General features: G+C 43.4%; 2 protein-coding genes across 2 annotated transcripts in view; both read right to left on the bottom strand.

Moving 5' to 3' along the window:
- The window catches only part of LOC311305243 (flavin-containing monooxygenase 5-like), a 36,569-nt gene extending 22,609 nt beyond the window's left edge, over positions 1–13,960 (bottom strand). Inside the window, exon 1 of the mRNA XM_084432821.1 lies at positions 13,891–13,960. The gene's annotated coding sequence lies outside the window, so the exon portion shown is untranslated. The remainder of the gene's footprint in view (positions 1–13,890) is intronic.
- Positions 2,626–25,754, bottom strand: LOC311304761 (uncharacterized protein). Its single transcript, XM_084431997.1, has 23 exons — positions 25,634–25,754; positions 25,183–25,323; positions 22,428–22,616; positions 21,484–21,649; positions 20,639–20,781; positions 19,736–19,935; positions 19,269–19,624; positions 15,938–16,010; positions 15,455–15,843; positions 11,050–11,708; positions 10,314–10,446; positions 9,750–9,849; positions 9,273–9,441; positions 8,677–8,905; positions 7,956–8,014; positions 7,370–7,513; positions 7,053–7,241; positions 6,774–6,939; positions 5,434–5,576; positions 5,135–5,334; positions 4,695–5,050; positions 3,283–3,355; positions 2,626–3,191 (listed from the first exon to the last, which is right to left on the bottom strand). Exons 2-23 carry the CDS (start codon positions 25,312–25,314, stop codon positions 2,762–2,764), a joined length of 4,698 nt encoding a protein of 1,565 aa, XP_084288123.1. The 5' UTR covers positions 25,315–25,323; positions 25,634–25,754; the 3' UTR covers positions 2,626–2,761.
- Between the last annotated feature and the right edge of the window lie 6 nt (positions 25,755–25,760).

Below are 25,760 nucleotides of genomic sequence, written 5' to 3'. Positions count from 1 at the left end.
AGAACACAACTCAAGTGAAAAATGTATTCATGTAATTTGAAATATGTAGTCATTGAATGCTTTTTTTTTTTTTTTTTATCAAAGCAATGATAGATGATCCACAGTTTAGCCCAGAACAAGCCAATGCAATAGTGAGTGAGATTTGCATAGCAAGCCCTGATCCCTCTGCACCTGTTGGGGCAGAAGAAGGGCAGGGCTGTGCACAGAGAATGTCAATCACTGACACTTCATTTAGTCCTGTACAGTGAGACTAATGGATAACACTAGGAAAGCATGCCCATTCCACCGGAAAGGAACGGTATGGAATACACATCCTACCCATAGGGAGGTAATATGTGAAGTTACACACATGGACTGACCATCAGGGCAGTACTACATATGGAAGATCTCTGAGGTAGGTCCTGCCTTGTGCAAGAGTGGAGTCAATACTGTTTACAGAGATGGCAGAGGAGACTCTGCAGAGGGAAAGACACAGGCTTGCCAACAGGGAAGAATACACATATGGGAAGAATGGGATCACCTACAAGGGGAATCACAACATATGGACATCTAGTCTAGTACAGGGGTTGACCAATACACACAAGTACTATACCTGACGTCAGATGCCTCTGCTGCATCCGACTGCCGAGGATGATGGAGGAGCTCCACCAGGGTTCAACAGAGCAGAATAAGCGTGTGTATCCCGTCCTCAGAGTGCAGCCAGCAATCCTTCCTGCATATTATTTGTTTGTACATTACACAGGAGAAGACACCGGTTCCACTCAGAGATTGTAGAATCTCGCAAATGTGTTATGTGTCGCTCAGCCCGCAGCTCTGCATATATCTGCCAGAGAGGTGCCGTGTGCCAATGCCCAGAAGAAAGCACCACTCAGAGTCGAGTGAGCTCTCACTCCGAGGGGGCATGGTTTGTCTTTGGACTGGTTCTGAAGCTCTGCGTGCGGTCAACGTACAACTGCAAGGCGCTAACAGGAAACAGCGATGCAAGGGCTGTGTCTGCCTCCTCCGGGGACAGCGCTTGCAAGTTCACCACCTGGTTCCTGAAAGGAGTGGTGGGAACTTTGGGCACGTATCGGGGTCTCAGGATGACGTGAGAGTCAGCTGGCCTGAATTCCAGGCACGCTTATATGACCGAAAATGCCTGCAGGTCCTCCACCTGGATGTGAGTGAAGTCAGGAGCATTGTCTCGAGAGATAGGAGCTTAGTCTCTACTAACTGCAAGGAATCAAAGGGTGCTCTCCGTAGGGCCGTCAAGACCAGAGAGAGATCCCGAGAGGTGATGAGGCGTGGCCGAGGAGGATTCAACCTCCTGGTACCTCTCAGGGACCTGATGACCAAGTCGTGTTTACCCAGAGAGACTTACCGTCTTCTGCATCGTGGTGTTCTGCAACAGCGGCAACATACTTTTTCAAGGTGGAGGAGACAGCCTTCTCTCCAACCCGTCTTGCAGAAAAGAAAGCATGACATCGACAGGGCATCTATGGGGGTCTTACTTGCGGGAACCAATCAATGAAGAGCGTCCAGAGACCACACATGGAGGTTCCAGAGGTCTGAGAGCGGGTGCCAAATCTGCCAGGAAGGGGCTGTCGTGAGGAGTTCTGGGAACCAGGTCTGGGTGGGCCAGTAAGGCGCAACCATCAAGACCTGCTCCTCGTCCTCCCTGACCTTGCACAGTGTCTCTGTGAGCAGGCTCACTGGGGGAAACACTTACTTGCATTCCCAAATCAGATGGACCGTTGGTAAGTGCTGGCCAGGCATCCAGACACCATGCAAGGGGGACCAGGGTGACAACAGACATGCCCGCAGTGGTGCAGCGTGCCTTGGAAGGCACAGCATCCTGGTGTGGGGGCCGTGAGTGTAGTGGCACACTTACCTGACTCCACGGTTCCCGTGAGGGAGTGGCTGGAGACGTGTGAGAAGGCATTGCATCCTCAAACCGCAGACCGTATTGCCTCGCTCACTGTCAACCCTCACCCCTTGTAACCCAGAGATTGAGAAAACTGCTCTTTTGCTGAGATTTTAGGTACAGAACAGAAATAAACTCTTTGTGAAAAAACTAGATACTCCGCCCGGCCCTCCGTCGGGGGAAGGAGCGGTGAGTTCACTGTCTCATGAAGAGCAGCTCACTCCATCTCTGGGTTGCCCGTCTCAGGGATGCAAAAGTTTTGAGAACGAATGCAAATTAATCAGGGGAACACAATAGTTTTGAGAACTACTGTAAATTATTAGAAAGTGCACTTTTCTTAAAGTCACTTAAGTGTGTCAAGAAACAGTTATGAAAGTGCACTCTGATTAAGTAGACTTAAGTGGCATTTTATTTAATTAATATTATATTATAATTACATTTAAAAAAAATAAAAATTGTAAGATTTGATTTGCAAAACAAATGAATCGGCCATTACTATTCTCAATATCAGCACATTTGAGCAAATTACCATGCTAAACAGACATGCTAACAACTGCAGCAGTGATCGATGATTAAGATAATACCTGGAACTTTAACACATCAAAAGAGTTTGATAGAGCAACTTAATTACATACAAAACTGCACATACAATCAGTTACAATGAAATGAAATGTTCATTATACACAAACTGAGTTACACATGTTTAGGCACTCTGCGATTCAGTACCAAGCATTTTATGTAAATGATGTGTCAATTAATTTTCATGATGTTGACTACAATTCACCCTAATTGAAGTACACTTGTTATGATATAAGATTTCAAATAAAGTATGTTAAGTTTCTGATACACATTACATGGTCACTTTGTGGTCACTGGCAATGGTACAATAGCCCTGATCTTGTCGAGGAGCGATGAAGGGTCTGCTATGAGTGAGTGCAGACTGGCCCTGCTGTAATACAGAGCAGACAGCAGCGCTGCAACAGACACTGAGAATAAGAGTGAATACGAGGAGCGCTGTGACTGCGGCTCCGGTGCACAGCGTGTTTTCAGGGGCTCTGTGACTCGATCCCACTGAGTCAGGATGGCCTGCCGTGCACCTTCCCATCGGCCCGGTCCATGCAAGCGAAACTGGTATGGGGTGCAGGGCCCAAAGATGATGTTCAGAGCCAGTCTAGGGTCTGTCAGGAGCAGCTTCAGGATAGATGGACGGACACCCACTTGTTTAGCCAATTCATCCATGTAGGGGGCGTAGTCCACCTGGATGGTGTGTCTCTGGGCGGCCACATACCTGCATGACAGTATGATCAAGAGTCATCAAGATACACTTAAATGACATTTTAACTGTAGAAATTGTGTAAATGCTGTGCTATATAGTTAACCTTTGAGCCATTGCTTCCTCTTTTGCTTTAATGTCCTTCATCATTGCACTCATTGGAGGCAGTTTGCAAAGTCCTATTGAGCAAAGCACAGTTTGTTAAGTACAAAAACACTGTGTACTTAAATGTTCTGACATTCATATGTTACTTTAAAGTAAAACTGAAAGAATAATTATACCCTGCAATCATACCCCGTTTTTTAAGTACTATGTCATCATACTGTGACTTTCAGAACTTTAAACCAATAAAAAAATAAAAAATAAAAACCTAATACAAAGACCAAAACCAAGAAAAAGTCATTGTCTAATTGTCAAAAGTCTTTGCTTAAATGTCAGAGAGAAAATGCTCATGAAACCTACATTACAACATTTTTTGGTAATAGAAATAGTATATACTTTATGTCAGGGATCTATGAAAGAGGACTCAAGTGCAGAATTAGTTACACTGATTTATTAACAAACAACAGACAAGACACAATGAGGCAAGGGAAGAGGTGAACACAGTCCAAACAATGGGCAGGTAACAATGACCAATAACAAGCTGGGAGCCCAAGATTACAATAGGCTGGTGAGTAGAAATGACAAGGCAGTGCGAGACTGGAGGATAGCAGCGATGGCCAAGCAAGAACTCAATGCACCCCTTGCTGCTGGGCAGGGAGAGAGAGTGGCCAGGGAAGCTCAGCTTGTAAGACAGGACTGTAACAAACAAGAGACACAGCAAACACAAGAAGAGACAAGACAAGACAGATGGCGGAAACTAATGCATTGCAATAACTAGAAAGAAACTACAACAAAAGAAGAGAGCTAATAGAGGAGAACTAATGCTAGGAATAAAGAATGAATATAAATAAAGGTTAAAGGTAGCCTACTAAGGCTAATTAGGAAAAAACGAAATGCTAAAGTAACTGAAAACTAAGCAGAGAAAACTAAGGGGGAAAATATACTAAACAATAGCAAGGATACTCTGGAACAGCAGGAAGAACAAAACATGAATAGAATAGACAGATTAGATCTAAGTGTAAATTCAATAAGAAATTACTACAGACTACTAGCAACAACTATAACACAGCACAAGCAGGCAGAACGAACTGGCAAAACAAGAAGGAAAGAGAACACATTATAAAGGGAGCTGAGAACATGAGGAACAGGTGAGCGTGGCAATTGGAAACAAGGAGGCAGGACAAGATGAGCACATGGCCAACACAGACAGACAGAGCCATGTGTTTAAGGACAACACAAACAAAGAGACATTGAACAACAACACGACAAACAGAACTGTCAGAGGAGAACCCTGACAATATATTAACAGTATTATTAAAGTAGACCTTTTGTTGTTCTGAATTGTATGAATATGAACATATATATAAAGAACAGCCCTTAGTTTTCTATGTAGAAGATCAGCATCATGTTTGATACCTTTAAAAACACGCGTGGCCCAGCGCGCTTGCATCTCAGAGATGGGCATAATGGCTCCCAGAGGCTGGATCAGACCAATCATGGCTAAAGTTGGGTGCTCTAATGCTGGGGGATACACATATTTGTACAGGGATACCTTGTTCTTTGAGACAGGAATTACATGTGAAGACAGGAAGGGGAATGAGAAAGTGTATCCTGTGGCAAACACCACCAGATCAATGTCATCCTCAACTGTGCCATCCTCAAAAACCACACTTGATCCACGAAACTCTTGCACATTCGGCTTGACAGAGACAGTACCGGAGAGGATCCGGTTTGGTAAATCATCGTTGACCATGGGATGTTGGCTGAAAACTCTGGGAAATAAACAAAAGACATTATATAGACACTTTCATGAACCAAAGTCAGCAGAGTCTTGTTTCCTCCAGTGTTCACAGTACCTGTGCGCAGGCTGCAGCCCATAGAGCTTGTGGTTGAACCGTTTATTGAGTTGATTCTCTCTCAAATTGTTGATTAATCCAACAGGCAATATTTTAATAAGCCAAACACGCACTCTGTGCTTAAACATCATATCTGATGGAACACCATTGTCTCCAACACGATTCAGTATCCAAGATCCCTTTCGGGTGCTCAGATAAACCTAGAAGTAAGGGAAAGTAAGTAAGGGACACAATGTGGAATGCAGAGGCTTTATAATTCATATACTATAATTATTTATACTGTATTTGTGGCATATCACCTGTTTGGCCATTCTGCTCAGCTCTACAGCAATATCTCCTCCAGAGTTCCCAATGCCAATCACAACTACCCTCTTCCCTCGCCATTCTTCGGGGGTTTTGTAGTCACGGCTGTGGAAGAATTTCCCCTTAAACGTGTCTATTCCTAAAGAGCAATTTAAACAATTAGCCACAACAAGAAAGGAAATCGCTGTTTAGGTTATATGTAGTGCAATATATCTTATCTATATAAATCCTTAATGTCCCCCTGTAGTCAACAATTTTATCCCTTAAAACTCATCTTTGATCACCAAAATTACATATTTAATAATTTTTTTTTCTTGAAAATGTTTTTCTTCATGCCTTAAAATGGATTGACTGTAACTCCAGCCCAGAGATCCACTCGTTGATGATCCCACACTGACTTGATTGGTTACAAGGCAGTTTGGTTACAAGGTAGTTTTTCAATTATTATTATTTATTTTTGTATTAGTAAATTAGTAAAATCATTGACTTGTTATTGAATTATTTTTTAAAACTTGTTGCAAAACCTTTTAAACTTACTAATCATAACCAATATTTCTGTTCAACTGCCTGAGATTCTGCTTAATGCTACAACAACTGTAATACAGTCTGTAATAAATTCTTTCCTGACTGTTTATGTTCACTTAACTCATAACCGACTATGTTTACTAGGATACTCGCCAAGACAGGCATTTTGACATAATTTTATGTGAAATTGTCCATTCAAGCGCCAGAAGACATGAACGAGAGCTCAATTCATTATTCACGTGCTATCAGACGTAGCTTTCTGGGTGCATGCTTCAGACGTGCAGTTTGCGTACAGTGCGCACGTGTTATCTTTCGTGTTGTCTTGCGCTTGAATGTTAAGATTGCCAAAAACAAGCATGCAAATGACAAACTTTCATGCCGACGCAGCACTGGTCCAACAGTTCTGTCAACGAGCCTTGTTCTCTCTCTTTCTCTCACGGTGAGAGTAGGCGTGTGAGAGAAAGCGACAAAGGGCGCTCTCAGCCAAGCAACGATGTGTAAAGCTCAGCAGGCAATGAAATGATATCTGCTCTAAACTTATTTTTTGCCTCTAACTCAACTAAAGGTGACTGTAATTGTATAATTTACTAGCCATTGGCTAATTAAAGACATTTTTTAGTCGCCTCTCGTGAAATTCTCGCCTCTCGCATATGTGAGTGATTTATTCACATTGTAGGTTGGCTGTGATAAGGCCTAATGACTCTTGTACAACTAAAGTTTGCTGTGAGTGTCCCAGTTTGACTTTTATTGACTTTATGTTGTTGCACTTTGCACATAGACTGTGTTTGCTTAGTCATCACATGTACTGCACCTGGAAAGTCCTTTAGAGGGAGGTGAGGGTGACAGTGGTGACCGGTGCAGACCATCACAGCATCAAACACCTGCTTCTCTCTCCGACCATCCTTAGACTCCGTCTCTACATCCCACTGACCAGAGTGAGGGAAGTCTGGCCTTGGGGTAACATGAAGGACTTTTGTCTAAGAAACACAAAACATGAATTTGTGAACCTTTGAAACACCCAAAACCTAAGATAAATATGAGATACAGTATATTCCTAACTTCACAGTTCACATAAGCTTTCAGGCCAGACCTGGAAACGGATGTGCCGTTTGAGCTGGAAGTGCTCAGCGTACATTCGGAAGTAGTCCATGATGAGGGAGTTGTGCATGTAGTTTGGGAAGTGGGCAGGGATAGGGAAATCACTGTAGCACATCATCTCCTTTGAAGTGTTGATAATCAATGAGTGGTAAATACTAGCACGATCTGGATCTGGATTTTCCTAAGATAGAAAGACAAGAGACAAACTGCATCAGTTTCTCGCAGCATCGTGCCTCAGGGTTCAGTGCTTGGACACCTTTTCTTCATATGTATGATTTCAGTGGGCCCAATCATATAGACATATCTCACCTTAAACCTCCAAAGACCTCCAATATCATCACTGGTCTCAAAACACACTGGCTCCAGGCCTTCATCCAGGCAGCATTTGATGCAGGTCAGCCCAGAGGTTCCTCCTCCAATCACAGCAACACGTTTAGCCATGATGATCCACAACTGTCAGACTTTAGGCAGAGGATAGAACATTTTTATTTAAGGAATAATTCACCAAAAAGAAAGAAATGTCATAAATTATAAACTCACTTGTTGTTTGAAACCCATATGATTTCATTATCTTTTAGAGATTTTTGTCATTTTTCCAAGGCATGACGCTATCCACCAGTTATTTCCATCACAGCTATGCATATATTTTTTTTGTCATACAAACTTCAACTTCATAAAAAAGCTATATATATATATATATATATATTGTAATGACCTGGCAGTCAGCGCTAGCAGCTGGGTGCATTATGGGTACTTGTTTGTTGGGGGTTGATTTATGCGTTATTTAAGCAAGATGGTTGGGTTTTTGTGTTAGTAAAGTTATGTGTGTTTATGTTTGAGTTAGTTTGAGTGTTCTTGGTTCATTTACTGCTTTATGTAAAAATGTGGTTCTCACCGTCGTGGTAAGAGATGTGTAAGATGGGGTTTTGCCTGTGCAGTTCTTATTCTGTTGTTCTGAATAAAAGAGAGAGTAAGATAATAGTACTGCCTCCTGCTGGTTTGTGCTACTGATGCTCCACTTGCTGAGACACTCATGGTCGAGCGGTGTATGGGACATGAGTGCTCTAGCTCGCGCTAGTAATTAGCCTAGTAAAAGTAAATAGCGTAGTTTAAGCTCCAGTCAGCTCCCACGCTTAATAACTGCAGTTATTACATTGGTGTCAGAAGTGGGATTTAGGCTGTTTCGAAGACGCCATTATGGAGCAAAGTATAGGCGAATTAGAGCGTGCCATTCAAGAGAACAGCATCATGCTAGAGCGTCTGACGAGTGAGACGACGTGGAGGAGCAGGGCTCCGCACCGGCCTGATGGCGCTAGTGTACACCGGACAGTGTACCGCTCTCCTAGTCACAGGCAGAATGAATTTCCATCCATCACACCGACACTCCAAACCAATGGCCGGCCAGGCCCCCTCACACGATCGCCTGCCAAGCTGCCACGATATAGCGGGTTGACGCCCCTGGAGCCCTACCTGGCACAAGTCGACCTGGCCGCCCTCCACGATGGATGGAGCTGTGAGGAGACAGCGATCCACTTGGCCCTCGCTTTGGAGGGTTCCGCGCTCCAGGTCCTCATCGATCTATCTCCTGAGGAGCGGCGTGATCTCCAGGCCCTCACCGCTGCTCTCAACCGCCGCTTCGGGCAGAGAACCTCCGCAGAACAGAGCAGGGAGGAGCTGAATAACCGACGTCGCCGCGAGGGAGAGAGTGTGGGCGCTTTCGCCGCTGATATCCGGGTTTACGCCCGGAAGGGCTACCCTACCTTCCAGGCCGCAGCACGGGAAGAGCTGAGCCTCCATGCTTTTCTGCGGGGTCTTACACCTGAGCGGCTCCGCCAACATGTCCGCCTGTTGTCACCCCGAGATCTAAGTGAGGCGCTGAGAGAGGCTGAGCGAGCTGAGGATGTGCTACAGGATGGGACGGCGACAGGTCAATCTCCACTCCGGCGTCATCTGACGAGAGCAGCCGAATGGGAGGGGGACGGGGTCCGATCTGAGGAGGAGGTCAGCCGTGTTCAACCAGCAGCGACCCCCCGACGGAGGTCGAGGCTAGACCGCTGCTACCGCTGCGGGGAACCGGGGCATTTCGCCAGGGACTGCCCTGCCCCGAGCCCCCGGCCCAGGGCAACGTCACCCCCGGGAAACGACCTCGGAGTGAGGCAGTGAGGGGACCCTCACCCCGTTCTTCAACACCCCTCCATTACGACTGCCCTACCGTAGGGCGCTGCGGTTTTGCCAGAGGACTGTACCTGGACTGTGTTGTTGATGGGCAGCCCTGCAGTGCCCTGGTAGATACGGGGTCCACCATTTGCTTACTACGAAAAGGACTGTTGTCGGAAACTGACGGTCCTCTTCCGAAGGACTGGACCCCCACCAATACCGAACTGCTCACCGTCACAGGTGAAAGGACAGTAATGCCTGGAAAGAAGCTGCTGTCTGTGGTGGTGGGGATGAGCCAGACGAGCCACGAGTTCTGGCTCGCCGATATCAGAGATGAGTGTATTGTGGGCTTGGACTTGTTGGCCCGCTGGGGAGCATGTGTCGATGTGCCAGGGGCCGCCCTATGCCTAGGTAACGAAACCGTGCCTCTTCGATTGGGCCGGGGCCGTCATGGAGAAGCTCCGGCCCCCAACCGCCACCCGAGAGCTGCAGAGACCCAGGGTGAGCCTCCGGGGACTATTGCAGCTCAGACCAGTGCATCTCAGTCACTACCACCCCACTCTCCATCCGCCCCCACGTCACCTGAAACTGTTGCTGCTGTTGAGGAGTTGGGGCGGCGAAGCAGTGAGCATCTGAGTGTACCACAGCAGGAGCAGTTACAATGCCTATTGGGAGACTTTGTGGACATTTTTGCTGCCCGAGAGGAGGATTGTACCAGAACAGCTCTGGTGCAGCATCACATTGACACTGGCCCCGCTGCCCCCATTCGTTTACGCCCCCATAGACTGCCTCTCGCCAAACGCCAGGCTGCTGAAGAAATGATCAGAGAAATGGCAGCTAATGGCATTATTGAGCCCTCAGACAGTCCCTGGGCCGCACCCATGGTCATGGTGCGGAAGAAAACGGGGGGGTGGCGCCCTTGTGTAGACTTTCGGCAACTAAATGCGGTCACCCGCAAGGACTCATACCCACTGCCGCGCATTGATGATGCATTGGATTATGTAGCTGGATCCTGTTGGTTCAGCTCTTTGGACTTGCGCAGCGGTTATTGGCAAGTGGAGCTGGCGACAGAGGCCCGGCCCAAAACTGCATTTACCATAGGGCAAGGACTGTGGCAGTTTAAAGTGATGCCCTTTGGACTGTGTAATGCCCCAGCCACCTTTGAGAGGCTGATGGAGCGGGTCCTTAAAGACATCCCCCGCACCCGCTGTGTGGTTTACTTGGACGATCTGTTAGTCCATGCCAGAGACTTTGACCAGGCTGTACACAACTTACGGGAGGTCCTGACAGCCATCCGTAATGCTGGGTTGCGGTTGAACCCGGCCAAGTGCAACATGCTCACCCGCCAGACACTGTTCCTGGGGCATGTGGTCAGTGAGAGCGGGGTGGCTACCGACCCAACAAAGGTGGCCGCGGTGAGGGACTGGCCCCCACCAACCAACATCACTGAGCTGAGGAGCTTCCTGGGTCTGGCCTCGTATTACAGGAGGTTCGTCAGAGACTTTGCAACCATCGCCAGCCCCTTACATCAGCTGACAAACAAGGGCCGACGATTTGGGTGGTCAGAGGACTGCACTGTGGCCTTTCAACAGCTTAAAGCCGCTCTCATCGATGCTCCTGTCCTGGCCTACCCTGACCCCAACCAACCATTCCTTGTGGACACTGATGCCAGTAACGTGGGGGTCGGGGCCGTACTATCTCAGAGGGGGGAGAATGGAGAGCGAGTGGTGGCCTATTATAGTTGCAGCCTCAGTCGCCCAGAAAGAAATTACTGCGTCACCCGGCGGGAGTTGTTAGCAGTGGTCCTGGCGGTCCGTCACTTCAGGCCCTACCTCCTGGGCACCAGGTTCACACTGAGGACCGACCACGCTAGCCTCACTTGGATGTTGAATTTCCGCCAGCCAGAGGGTCAGGTGGCAAGGTGGCTGGAGATCCTTCAAGAGTATGACTTCGAGGTCCAGCACCGACCAGGGCGGCAGCATGCTAACGCTGACGCCCTTTCCAGACGTCCATGCTTTGCTGACGAATGTCGGTACTGCAGTCGCCAGGAAGAACGAGGTCTGGGGCCATCGTCGGCAGCAGTAAGGCCCGGTGGCAGTGGGGGAGATGGGGAGCCATTCACCACTGAGCAGCTGAGGCAACATCAGACGAATGATCGAGTTCTGGTGAAGGTGAGGGGCTGGTTGGAGGCCCAAACCCGTCCGGACTGGCCAGCTGTGTCCTCCCAGGGGCCTGAGATCAAGACACTTCATTCCCAGTGGGGCAGCCTGGAGCTCCACGAAGGCGTGATCTACAGGCGGTGGCAGGCACCGGGGGGGGGCATCGACCGCCTGCAACTCCTGGTTCCCCACGCTTTGCGGCCGGAGGTCCTCCGTTGGGTTCATGGGGCAGCTGGAGCCGGTCATTTCGGGAACTCCAAGACAGTGCGGCGACTGCGGCAGCGGTTCTACTGGCCGGGATGTCGGCAAGATACAGAGCTGTACGTTCATTGCTGTGATATTTGCACGGCACAGAAGGGACCCAGCCAACGCTCTCATGCGCCGTTGCAGCAGTACCTAGTCGGGGCGCCTATGGAGAGGATCGGGGTGGACATCTTGGGTCCGTTTCCCATCACAGAGGCTGGCAATCGCTTTGTCCTGGTCGCTATGGACTATTTTACGAAGTGGCCAGAGGCGTATGCAGTGCCGGATCAGAGTGCCTCCACGACGGCGCAGCGACTGGTGGACGAGATGTTCGCCCGGTTTGGGGTGCCGGACGAACTTCATAGTGACCAGGGGCGCAATTTTGAGAGCCGACTGTTCAGTGAGGTGTGCCAGCGATTAGGGGTGAAGAAAACAAGAACCACTCCCCTCCACCCACAAAGCGATGGATTAGTTGAGCGGTTCAACCGCACCCTGGCCACCCAACTTGCCATCTTGACCAGTCAGCATCAGAGAGACTGGGACCAGCATCTGCCCCTGGTCCTGTGGGCATATAGGACAGCGGTGCAAGAGTCGAGTCAGTGCACACCGGCGGCACTGATGTTTGGGAGGGAGCTCCGCACACCAGTGGACTTGGTGTTTGGGTCTCCCCCCGAGCCGGAGATTGCTGGGGGGCCAGAATTGGATTATTTCAGAAAATTGAAGGAGCGTCTGAGTACGGTCCATCAACTGGCCAGGGAGGCTCTAGAGGACGCTGGAGCTCGCCAGAAGCGGGCATACGATGCCCGGGCCCATGGGCCTATGATTGGGCCAGGGGACAGAGTGTGGGTGTTCTGCCCCCAGAGGAAGCGGGGGTTGTCACCAAAACTGACTCATCATTGGCAGGGACCCGGGGAGGTTCTGGACAAAATTTCTGAGGTTGTCTTCCGGGTCCGAATGCCGGGACGGGGTAGACGGGTGGTGCTTCATAAGGACCGGTTGGCACCATACCACCCACTGGTTCCAGAGCAAAAGACTGATGGAAGCCAGAGAGGCTCCCCAAAACCCACTCCCAGCGCCGAGATGGACAATAACGGACTCAGGGCTGAGCCTGGCGCTGGGGGTAGAACACCAGGGAGGTCGAAGCGTGTTCGACGCCGACCGGGACATTTGTTGGATTTTGTTGTGGGAGATTAGGGTTGTGGGGACACTAACCCTCTTGGGGGGGGGGTTATTGTAATGACCTGGCAGTCAGCGCTAGCAGCTGGGTGCATTATGGGTACTTGTTTGTTGGGGGTTGATTTATGCGTTATTTAAGCAAGATGGTTGGGTTTTTGTGTTAGTAAAGTTATGTGTGTTTATGTTTGAGTTAGTTTGAGTGTTCTTGGTTCATTTACTGCTTTATGTAAAAATGTGGTTCTCACCGTCGTGGTAAGAGATGTGTAAGATGGGGTTTTGCCTGTGCAGTTCTTATTCTGTTGTTCTGAATAAAAGAGAGAGTAAGATAATAGTACTGCCTCCTGCTGGTTTGTGCTACTGATGCTCCACTTGCTGAGACACTCATGGTCGAGCGGTGTATGGGACATGAGTGCTCTAGCTCGCGCTAGTAATTAGCCTAGTAAAAGTAAATAGCGTAGTTTAAGCTCCAGTCAGCTCCCACGCTTAATAACTGCAGTTATTACAATATATATATATATATATATATATATATATATATATATATATATATATATATCCACACACCATTAAGCTCACACTTAAATATATCAATCATGAATTATGAAAATAACGTTAGGGTAATGGCACTGACAGCCTGACAACATCTCATCCGACAGCAGAAACTGAATCAGGACAGAATCCCACCAGAAAAACAGAATTACGTTCGTTATTGTTTCTTTGACTGCACTGCTTTACTTACTAATCTTAAATCTGTAAGTATAACAAAAATTAAGAGTCGCGAACGCCGATTTAGGACTGGAGGACCGCGTCACATTCACAAATCAAGAATGATATTATTTAAAAGACAGCGAAAATAATAATAATAATAATAAAAAATCTTAATTTCAAACTGCAAACTATCTTAACTGCGGTGTGTAACCTATGTAAGTTAGGCTATTTTGTGAAATCAACTTGCTAAAGCTCCGACAACAAGAACATGTAGGCTACTATAAAACCAGTATTCGGACAAACAACAGCTCGTTATAAACACACCTGTCCCAAACGATAGTGGAGGGATATTAGTGTCAACAAAAAGTTTATGGCGAACCATCTTACCTAGTGTGAAGCAGACAGTGAGGTCACTCCACACAAAAACTTCACCCCTGCATAAATGTAATAGGCGGAGATTCATACCAATATGGTCAGAGCAGTTAAATAAGGCTGACTGGTCAATAACGTTGAATTAGTTAACCCTTTCATAGAGGTCACTACAGTGGACAGCTATTCAAAAAGCATTTTCTTGCATTTGCATGGGTTTTGATGGAATAGTTAAATATCAGCCTCTTCAGTGGACCACTGAATAGGCTGATGTAATGTGTAACTAATTCAACGTTATTGACCAGTCAGCCTTATTTAACTGCTCTGACCATAGGGGTATGAATATCCGCCTATTTTACATTTGCTCTGTAGCTATGCTATTGTGTGCAGAGGGATTTTGAGAGACAACCGTTTATCCCGCCCCTCGGATTGAGCCGTGCCAATGGTAAGTAGCCAGACCTAACATCTTGATGTAGGTCTGGCATGCCAGGCTACAAAATTCATGCATGAAAGGGTTAAATATATTTTTTTAAATATTAAAGGGATAGTTCACCAAAAAAAATAAAAAAATAATTCACCCTCAAGTTATTCCAAACCTGTATACATTTCTTTGTTCAGCTGAACACAAATGAAGATATTTGGAAGAATGTTGGTAACCAAACAGATTTTGGGCCCCATGCATTGTCTACCATAGTAGGACAAAAAAAATACTCTCTCTCTTTTTTTTTTTTTGAGTATTCCAGAGATCTGCTTGGTTACAAATATTCTTACAAATATCTTCCTTTGTGTACAGCAAAACAAAGACATTTATACAGGTTTGGAACAATTTGAGAGTGAGTGACAGAAATACATTTTTGGGTGAACTATCCCTTTAAGTGTTGCGTCGTACCTCTACAAAGCAGGCTACTTTTTTTTTCTGTAGACCTGCATAGATGCATGTTATTACTCCATGCTTATTGTATGGAAATTATATTTGGGTTCCCTTTGTAACGAAACAGACACTCCAAACAAGAGGGTTGAGAAGAGTAAACAGTTTATTGATGATAAGTGAAAAGCAGCGATGGGAACTGTAGCGGATGAATGATAATGGAGGATAAGGAACCGGAGATACTAACTGTCTTAGATGATGATGGATGAAGCTGTGGAAGATGAAGCACACACCAGTGTTGGGAGAGTGGTGAGTATACACAGGCACGACGAGGGAGACGAAGAAGATGGCGAATCTGGAAGACACAGATTCCGAGGAGGACATTCCGAGCCTCTGAATGTTCTGGTCACGGTGTAGGCTACTTTTACCAAATGTTTAATAGACACTGGACTGGAGTATCATTGTCTTTTAGAAATAAGACACGTGGGTGTTTGAATTGAGATTGGTAATCTTGTACCAATAAATCGCACAGCTCTATGACACAGATATAAGGGGAAAAAATACTTATTAGACCACAATGGTAATGTTTAATTTGATTCAAATATAACGGGTATTATAAATAATGAATTCCAAGAATTAGATAATAATAAGGAATAATAAGGCTAAAGTGCAAATTCAAAACAGAGCTACCCAAAAATCGAATATGGGTTTTCTATGAGATATAAGAAACAGATGGGTTTCTCAGGAACAGTGGGATCTTCTTTTGCATTGCCATAATGGCAAAAATCACTGCAGCCCCTCCTGACAGGCCCAGCCAAAAGAACAAACTGAAGGATGCAGTTTCTGGAATGGGCCGTGTCTTCATGGGTTTGGCCACACGTTCCCATTGAGTAAGAATAGCCTGACGGGCACCTCTCCAATACCCTGGTCCGCTTAGCCGAAACTGGTAGGGAGTACAGGGGCCGAAGAAAGCCCTCAGTCCCACAGCAGGGTCCCTCAGGAGCAGCCAGGCAATGTTGGGACAGACGCCCACTTCCTTTGCTATTGTGTCTAGGTAAGGGATATAGTCCACTTGAAGGGCAGCCATCTTAGGACAGGGGTAACTGTAGAGAGATAGCAGAGAGTTCAAAACAAGCATAGATTAATTGTCAAACCAAACCCTATTTGGAATTACCATCAAGGTAAATACATAATTACCTCTTTAAATTAGCTTTTATGTCCTTCTCAATTATTTTATCCATTTTATCGGTTGGAGGAAGATGATTTAGTCCTTGAAGAACAGAAGGAGAATTCATATATGAAAAAGGACTCATCGTTGTGGGATATCAATCCCATCACAACTGTGTCATCAGCAAACTTCACAATATGATAGCCCAGATATTTAGCCGAGCAGTCATATGTTAATAGTGTGTACAGCAGGGGGCTCAGGACACATCCCTGGGGGGAGCCGGTGTGAAGGATGATAGGTCAAGATGAAATGCCATGGACTTTAACAGTCTGTGGCCTGTTCGTTAAAAAGTCAAGGACCCAGTAACAAAGTGATGGTTTCAATCAAAGCAGCAGTAGTTTATTGATTAGAGTCTGCAGGACAATTGCAGAGTGGGTGACCGATGAAACTTCATCCGATGCAAACCAGTTCTTCCTGTAAGGGAGTCCACATTAATGTCAAAGGTATCCTTTATGTGGGCCATAACCAGCCGTTATGTATTTCATGATTATCAGAGTGAGCCACTGGGCAGTAGTCATTCATGCACATCATGGCTGAGCTTTTGGGCATGGGGATGATAGTAGATGTCTTGAGACACACTGGCACCACAGCCTGGGAAAGTGAGGTGAAACATCTTTCCTGCTGTAGTCGGTGATGCTCTTGATGCCAGTGGTGGACAGTAACGAAGTAAATGTAATTCGTTACTGTACATAAGTAGCTTTTTGCATATCTGTTTTACTGAAGTATTTCAATTTGGGGAGACTTTTACTTTAACTCACTACATTTCAAAGTCAAATATCTTACTTTTTACTCTACTACATTTTCAAATTCAGTCGTTCCTTTTTATTTATGAGTGGATAAAAACGTAACTGGTCAAACGAGCCACCAATCACAGTACAGCGCGCGTTTTGTTTTGAACTTGTTTTGTTTGCCCCTGTTAGCGCCTTGGCAGTATAGCGCGAACATAAGGTTCAACGTGACATCACATCAGTGCAACAGCATAACATTTTGAGTGCCAATGTCTTAATAAATGATGGAAGAAACTACTGACTCTACTTTCCACAACTCCCATGGCCTAGTAGTTGAAAAGAAGAACGAGTCCTTCATTTTTTGCCGTCTCTGCCTGCCTTGGCCCTGTACAATTTCTTCTTACAATAATTCTCCTTCCAATCTAAGGTAAGCCATTTTCATTTCACTCATTTTTACAATGAGAAATCTAACAGTAGCTTGCAGAAAACGGTTTCATTGTGCATGTTAAAATATAGACTATGTGACGTTACCATGAACATTGTATCGTCAGCTAAGTTAGCTGTTTCACCCTATTTCATAGTTATTTGTATTTGATTTTCTTTTAAGCTGAGTGCTCTGTGAATATCGTGAGATGGCAATCAATCGATGTTAACATTTTATTATTATTATTATTATTATAATTGTATTCAATTCACATTTATTTGTATTAGCGTTTTTCACAATACATATAGTGAATGTTTAAAGGCAGCACTTCTACTTTTACTTAAGTAATATTTTACCTTGGGTATCTATACTTTAACTCAAGTACATGGTATGTGTACTTCGTCCACCACTGCTTGATGGCCTTTCACATGTTCCGGGGGTCATTGGTGGAAAATGACCATGCATTTTCCAAGTATAATTAGCCTTTGCCCTCTTGATCCCAACTTCTAGTTCCCTCCTCGCCACTCTCAGTGCAAGTGCATCTACTTTCCTAAAGGCTAAGTCCCGGGCCTTCAGAAGACACAGCACCTCTCCATTCAGCCTGGGTTTCTTATTTGGACAGATGGTTATCTTCCTGGTGGTAGTGACATCATCAATACATTTACTGATGTAGCCACAAATAGATGACGCATATTCATCCAGGTCCACCCCACCGACATCTGTTGCTGCTATAGTATTGTATTAGTATATAATGTTCTAGTTCATGTTAACTAATGTTAACAAATGAAACTTTATTGTAAAGTGTTACTGATTTATTATTTTACTCATTTTATTCTTGTCCCAGACTTTTATTCGTAAATTATTAAAATACATTATAAAAATATTACTATAATACATATAGAAAACTATTATCTAGAGATTTAAATAAATATTTATTGTGCGGAAATTATGAAAAACATATTTTTATAATCATATATAAACTCTGTTGGGGGTAATGCATTACAAGATACGTGAGTTTTACTTGTAACTTGTTACTTTTTTCAAGTAACTAGTAAAGTAACGCATTCATTTTGAATTTACAACAAAATATCTGAGTGATTCAAGTTACATGATTCCCTCATTTATTGAATGACACCTCTCCTGTCCCCATGTTGAGAGAAATCAGGAGTAAGAATGGCAGCACAGCTGAAAAGTTTATTTGAGCTGCGCCTTCTGCAGCACAGGAACATTCATTTATTCATTTCACTTTTGGTGTGAAAGGGCTTTTACATTTGCCAAAAATAGAACTTTTAGTTTTTTGTTATTACAGTTTTTTTCAATTACTAACAAGCATCATATATATATATATATATATTAAAAAAAAGTGTTATTAAAAATAAAACAAGCAAGCCCAGCCCAGGTGAAATAAAGTAATGCAAATGTTATGTAATGCATTACTTAGTAACTAAGTAATGCAATTAGTTACTTTTTAAAGGGAGTAAAGCAGTACTGTAATGCATTACATTATAATGTTTTCAAAAAAAAAAAAAAAAGTAAAATCAGATCAAAAAGCACGCACATCCAAAGCAACATATTGCTCAAATTGGGTGCTCGACAAGAAAATTTATAAAAAAGGAAAAAAAGTCGGCACACCATGGCTCCAAAATATGAAAACTTAATAATAGACTCATACACAGGTGGTAACATTTCGAGCGCGTAGGTTCTTCGTCAGACAATTAAGAATAGAACACACCACGCATTTATACTCACAAGTGTATATCACATATTTATATTATATATAATTCATATTATATATAAATATTTTATATATAAATAACACATTTTTCTTAAATATATATATATATATGCATGTGTGTGTATTTATATATAGAAAATAATTATACACCGTACACACACACATATATTATGTAAACAAACTTTTATTTTGGATGCGATTAATCGCGATTAATCATTTGACAGCCCTAATATATATATATATTATTTAATTTTTTTTTGTGGGGGGGGGGGGGGGGGGGGGGGTCACTTGTGAGTATAAAGGCGTGGTGTGTTTAAGTCTTAATTGTCTGACGAAGAGACAATTAAGCATTTAATATATGCTTCTATAACTGTCAAAATAATATTTCATGACTTGTCATGTTTGCTCAGTACCTGCGATGACCCTGGTGGCCCAGCGAGCCTGCAGTTCTACAGCTGGCATGATCGGCCCTTTGGTCTGCAGCAGGCCCAGGATGGCCAGTGTTGGACGCTCTAGAGATGGAGGAAAGATTCTTCTGTAGAGTTTCAGATCTCCATCAGCACCAGAGTTTAAGGAGGCGGGGAGGAAGGGAAATTTAAAATCATAGCCTGTGCATAAGATCACTGCATCAATCTTCTCTTCAACAGTCCCATCATCAAAGACAAGCGTCGAGCCTTGGAACTTCTGCACATTTGGTTTCATCACCAGGTCTCCAACCAGAATGCGACCTGGGAGGTCATCGTTGATAATAGTACGCTTGTCAAGGATTCTAGAATCACAAAATATAGGCAAAGGTCACGGTGAATGATGATGTAATTTTTAAACAAACTGTCAGGGCTTTACTTTATTCATCAACGATAACAAAATTTTGTCCCTTCACCTGTGCTCAGGCTGTAGTCCATACAGCTTGTGGTCGAATCTCTGATTGAGGCTTCTCTCGCCAATCCAGTTGAGCAGAGATCTAGGCAAGAGGCAGTAAATCAGATCTCGAACTCGTCTAACCATCGTCATGTCTAGAGGAAGCCCTTTACTGACCATGCGACCTATGACCCACGCCCCTTTACGGGTACTCAGGAACGTCTAAGTGAGGAATAGGGAGACCGAAGTAGGGTGAGAAAGGAAAACTGAATTAGTGGATTGATCAGAGTGCATTTGAACTTATCGAAATAACTAGTTATTAACTAGATCCAAGAGAGTAATACATATTTAGAATTGTGAGGGTTAAATGTAATGACCGTATAGCCCTTTTCAAAGAGTTTAAAGATTGATTCAGCAGGGGTAGGGATCTAGAAAGTTTAATGTTCATTACTTACAAATACACTACCATTCAAAAGATTTTTAAAAGAAGCTCACCATGGTGATACATATGTTTCAGGATTCTTTGATGAATAGAAAGTATAACAGCATTTATTTAAAATAGTTTTTTTTTTGTAACAACATAAAAGTCTTTGTCACTTTTGATAATTTTTTTATTTCTTCCTTAAAATTATTTTTACTGACCCCAAACTTTTGAACAGTAGTGTACTATATTTAATATTTTGCTTTTGTAAAGCTTCTTTAAAAAATTTTTTTTTTTCCTTTTGCTGTCAGAACATTGCAATAATATTATTTAATGTGAAATACAGTCAGTTGGGTCATAAAAAGAACACATTACTCAGTCACTAATTTGTCTATTGGTGTAGACTAATTTGTCTACTGCCTCCACATATACTGTATATGCTGATTTTGACCCTTCTGAGAATCTAAAACTAGAGAAATTATCTGTAAAAAATATATTAGACACCTTCTCACACACTCGGCTAAGCTCCACGGCAATGTCTCCACCAGAATTCCCAATCCCAACGATCACAACTCTCTTCCCAAAGTAAGGATCAGGGTCCTTATATTCCCAACTGTGAATTACTGTCCCAGGGAATGTATCAATACCTGTAGTAGACAAAATTACAGTAAATGTTATACTGTTACAATTTATTTCGATGAAGTAACTTTGCAACTACATGTCAACTAACTCTCGTTAGAGTATTAGTAGACTGTTAGGTTAGGGTTAGGTGTTAGGATTCGGGTTAGTAAGTTGACATAGTTGCAAAGTTACTTACAGTTAGTAGAATGTCTGTTGGGGGACCATCAAAATATTAACAGATAAGTACCTAACATAAGTATCAGCAGATATTAAGTAGACAGTGTACTAATACTCTAATGACCAACGCTATCTCACGACAAATTCGTACGAATTGGACGAGTGAGGGAAAATTGGCTAATTCGTACGTGATGGGTATAGGTCATTCGTAAGAATTCATACGAATTGGCAATTCATAAAATATGTACGATTTAGCAAAAATCGTACTAATTCGTACGAGTGAGGTCGTATGAATTAGTACGAATTAGCCACCTCGTAGAATTCGTACGAATTTGCCGTGAGATCAGGCTATAATGATAGTTAGGCTATAAAGAGTTACTTATAGTTAGTTAGTAGAATGTCTAAAGTGGACCATTGAAATAAAGTGTTACCCAATATACTGATGCTTCTATATACATATTAGAGCCATACCGGGAATTAGTATTACACATAGTTCTGAATGCTGCATAGTAAAGTCAATTTAACAATCTGTTATCTTATGGTCAGATCACCTGGGAAGTGTGTGAGGGGTTTGATGGGTTGTGTGTATTGTCCTGCACACACAAGCACCCCTTCAAACACATGTTTCTCTTCTTGTCCATCTTTGTCTGCAGTCACTACCTCCCACTGACCTGAGTCAGAAAAATCAGGCCTCTGCCTCACACTGCGAACTGTGGTCTGAAATACACCAAACCACGTAGAGCTTAAAGGAGAACTCGGTAACTCTAGCGAACTCTACTCACTTCTTCGCTGATTTTCCCTTTTGTTGTCGCATGTTTTCCCCACGAGCTCCCCCTACAGCTGTGGGAGGGTGTATATTTCACAACACGGTCGTAAAAAACTCACTTGCGGCGGCCTCCTCCCCCTCTCTACCGCTGCTCATGTGCGTTTGTTTTGATCGGAGCAAGCCAACTGTATCGTGTGGAGCTATGTCTACCGAGGTGGGTAATCTGGTAATACCTATTTTTTTACAGTCTATGGGTAATACATCATACATGCGTGTTTGTTTATGTCGAATTGCCGTAAAGCAATTTGTGTTTCGCGCTCGTTCTCATTCTCGTGCTCGCTTCTCACAAGACTTCCAATTTCTATCTTGCCGGGACGGTAGTCCCCAAGTTGCAAGGTTGGTTTTCCGCCTGGGAACGCTGGGGGGAGCGGGGAAAGTCACCAATATCACCAGAACAGGTTGTTTAACCATCCAAATGATTTCTAGACAGTTTTATTACGTTAAAAAAGTTACCAAGTTCTCCTTTAAACACTACATTTCATCTTTATAAAAGGAATAATTCTTATAAACAAACTCATACACACACTTGTAATAATGTGAGAAGTAAGATGTGTTCCTAGAACGTTGTTATCAAACAAACACTCCTATATGTCTTATATGACCAATATGGATGGAAAAATATATTTCTTGGATAAATCTCAGTGGATGTGATGTCAATGTGTTAAATACCTGGAAGTGAATGTGCTTGAACAGATTGAAGTGCTCAGCATAGAGTTTGAAGTACTGCATGATCAGAGAGTTGTGCATGTAGTTTGGGTAATGATCCGGCACAGGGAAATCACTATAGCACATCATCTCTTTAGAGGTGTTCACTGTGAGAGAACGATAAATGCTGCAACGTTCTGCCTCAGGTTTTTCCTGTGAATGAACAGAGGGAAACGATCAATGACTTTTTAACAGATTGATTAGAACAGATGTTTTTATTTTAAAAAAAAAAAAACACTAGCAGCTTTGAAATGTTTGATTAAAGGTGCATTGCGCAACATTTCATGTTAAAAATACCCGTTTTTCTAACCCATACATGCTTAAACAATTGCCTGATGGGCTGAATGAGCCCTTCTATGATCACTGCGATTGCCTCTATAATCCTGTACAGTAAAATAAATAAGAGGGATTCGGGTCGGAATCGACTGGGCGTGACGTCATGCGCGTTCACGCTCACCTGGCTATGTCTGGCAGGTTTGTGTATTCGCCGCCATTATCCGCATCAGCGAAGACAACTCAAGCGACTTTTGCAAAAGTAGAAGATGGATTCAAAGAGACCGGCTTCTAGTTCATCCCAAACCCCAACTCCACGTAACCGCGTGCACAACTCTGGTTGCAGTTTCGCGTGTCGCCAGAAGGGGGCATAGTTCTGCAAAAACTCGGAGACTTGCGCAATGCACCTTTAAAGGTGAAGTGTGTAATATAATTTAATGTAAAAATACTGCCCCCTATCCCATCTTATCCCATAACTTTATATTTTGCCCCCAAAAGTGTAAACAAAACTGACTCATCCAATATTGTTTGGGGCGGGGCTATCTGTTTGTTGACCAATGGCAGTGTTTGGGAAATCTGTCAAAAACACACTATTAAAGGGTTAGTTCACCCAGAGAATGTCTAATAAGGCGAGAAGTTTCACTCTCAGTAAACTTCCGGCTTCTGAAATGGTTGCAGTTCCACTTTGATTCCATATGAGGGCGCTCACAGGATGAGTGCAGAATGAATGGAGGTCTTTGGCAGTATACCCATCTAAATCCACTTTTCTCAGGATATAATTTTTTAGTAATTTGAATATTGTATTCGAAAGGAGATGCAAAGAAATTACACATTGCTGGGTGTTAGATTTTTTAGAGTCACTTATTTGCTTTAAAAAGTATTTTAAAGTGTCAATGACGTCATACACATCGTACGACCAGAGATACTGCTTTACGCCAATCCTTCAGTCACTTTGGTGCTTTCGCGCTCTGCGCTTTCTTTTCTCTTGAGGCATCGACAACACAGCTGACACAGGTAAACACACGTGCTAGAAGAGTTTTTGTTTTGTTTGTTTCTGGTCCCGCTTCGGATGCCGCGATGCCATCAAGCGGTATCTCTGGTCGTAATCAGTCCTTCACTGACCAATCAGCGTTCATTAGCAGAATGCTAGCGTGTTATGGGCAACAACAACTCAACCTGTAAGAAATCGAAAGGACATAAGTACTCGTTCATTCAACTTTCGACCTATAACCCATGTTGAACTTGCAAAACCTACAATCAAATCTGAGATATCTCAACGGCAATCGGGTGAAAGAGACCAATTTAGCCGTCTAGCCCCATAGACTCCCATACATTCTGCACTCATGGGCGATCGCCCCCAGTGGAACTCTGGTGGAACTACAACCAAAATTCAGTACAATAGGACTTAATAGGGAGTGGGCAGGCTCTCCGTAGACGGGCTCTGGTTCACCCAAAAATGAAAATTCTGTCAATAATTACTCACCCTCATGTTGTTCCAACTCCGTAAGACCTTCGTTCATCTTCGGAACACAAATTAAGATATTTTTGATTAAATCTGAGTGCTGTCTCACTCCTCCATAGGCTTCTAAGACAAGACAAGGGTGTGTTGCACGTCACCACGTATGACACACATGACCAGCGTCGGCCAATAGTGAGCCTACGTGTGACGTACAACACAGATGCGCTACGCTTAAACACTACGTGAAAAGACTCGAGGCCCAGAGAGAAGGAAATGAAAAGTGGAATAAAGTCGTTATTTTTGTTTGTTTTTGCGCACAAAAAGTATTCTCGTCGCTTTATAAACTTAAGATTGAGCCACTGGAGTCACTTGGACTATATTAACGATGTCTTTAATACATTTTCTGGGCCAGCAAGTTATAATGTCTTAGAAGCCTATGGAGGAGTGAGACAGCACTCAGATTTAATCAAAAATATCTTAATAATAATATTAAATTAATAAAATGCAAATCAAACAGGTCGGAGCATAACAATATTTAGAAAAACATCAACAAATCTAAAACTTCAACAAATATGACAATGAAAATTAATTAAAATGGTGCAACAATAACAATGAATATATTCATTATTGAATAGGCACTTCTGTTCCAAAGTTTGGGTTAAGTCAGACTTTTACATGACTATTACTTTTCTTCATTAAGGATGCATTAAATTGATTAAAGTGACAGTAAAGTCAATTATAATGTCACAAAAATTATACTTCAAATAAATTTGAACTTTCTTAAGGCATGAGCTAATGGCACTGGCACCTGATCTTGTATTATTTAGATTGTAGTGTGCTAAAAATCATTATTGTCAATTATCATTACATCAGTCATTGTTTTTCCATGTGGTACCGCAGATGGCACAGAAAGGACACACTTCACCTTTATTGTTAAGATATTTAAATTTCAGACATTTAATGTTTAAAATTGAGTTTCATTTTAACCTTAAACCTCCAGAGTCCTCCAATGTCATCACTGCTCTCAAAACACACTGGCTCCAGCCCTTCATCCAGACAGCATTTGATGGAGGTCAGCCCAGAGCTGCCTGCTCCAATCACAGCAACACGCTTAGCCATGCTGTCAGTCTGCATGGAAAGATGAATGATTACTTAAAAAAAAAAAAAAAAAAAAAAAAAAAAAGCACATGGTCATGAAAAAATGCACAGAGTTATTAAAAAGGACACGCGATTACACTATAATGTCTATACATCATTTGTGATATGCATATTTAATAAGGTATTCCTGAAATGATTACAAATGTTTGGCATGGATGTGCTGAATTCATTGGTTAATCATTAAGAAAAATATCACATGCCAGCAGATGATGACACAAAGACAGACACCAGTCTAAACATTTGCTGTAAGCTTGACAATTATGACACAAAATTTACTTACCTTTTAACTGAAGATGGTCTCAAGCCCTTAGAGTTAAAAAATGCCACAACAATGTTTTTCTATTCCTAATAGTTAGAGCAGCTTTGCCTGCAACCGTCTCATTGAAATCAGCCTGTTATGTAACCAA

This window comes from Rutilus rutilus (genome assembly GCF_951802725.1).
Source record: "Rutilus rutilus genome assembly, chromosome: 15".
NCBI classification, from domain to species: domain Eukaryota; kingdom Metazoa; phylum Chordata; class Actinopteri; order Cypriniformes; family Leuciscidae; genus Rutilus; species Rutilus rutilus.
The sequence above is the reverse complement of the archived record's forward strand: the minus strand, read 5'-3'. Positions and strand labels throughout refer to the sequence as shown.

Bases quoted from the DNA above. Each gene is read 5' to 3' on its own strand.
- LOC311304761 (XM_084431997.1), bottom strand. From the start codon at position 25,314: ATGGCTAAGCGTGTTGCTGTGATTGGAGCAGGCAGCTCTGGGCTGACC. The intron at 19,936-20,638 runs GTGTCTAATATA...TTCCTCACTTAG, and splicing joins TTAGCCGAGTGTGTGAGAAG to ACGTTCCTGAGTACCCGTAA. The intron at 3,356-4,694 runs GTATCAAACATG...TTTGCTCAATAG, and splicing joins GGCCACGCGTGTTTTTAAAG to GACTTTGCAAACTGCCTCCA.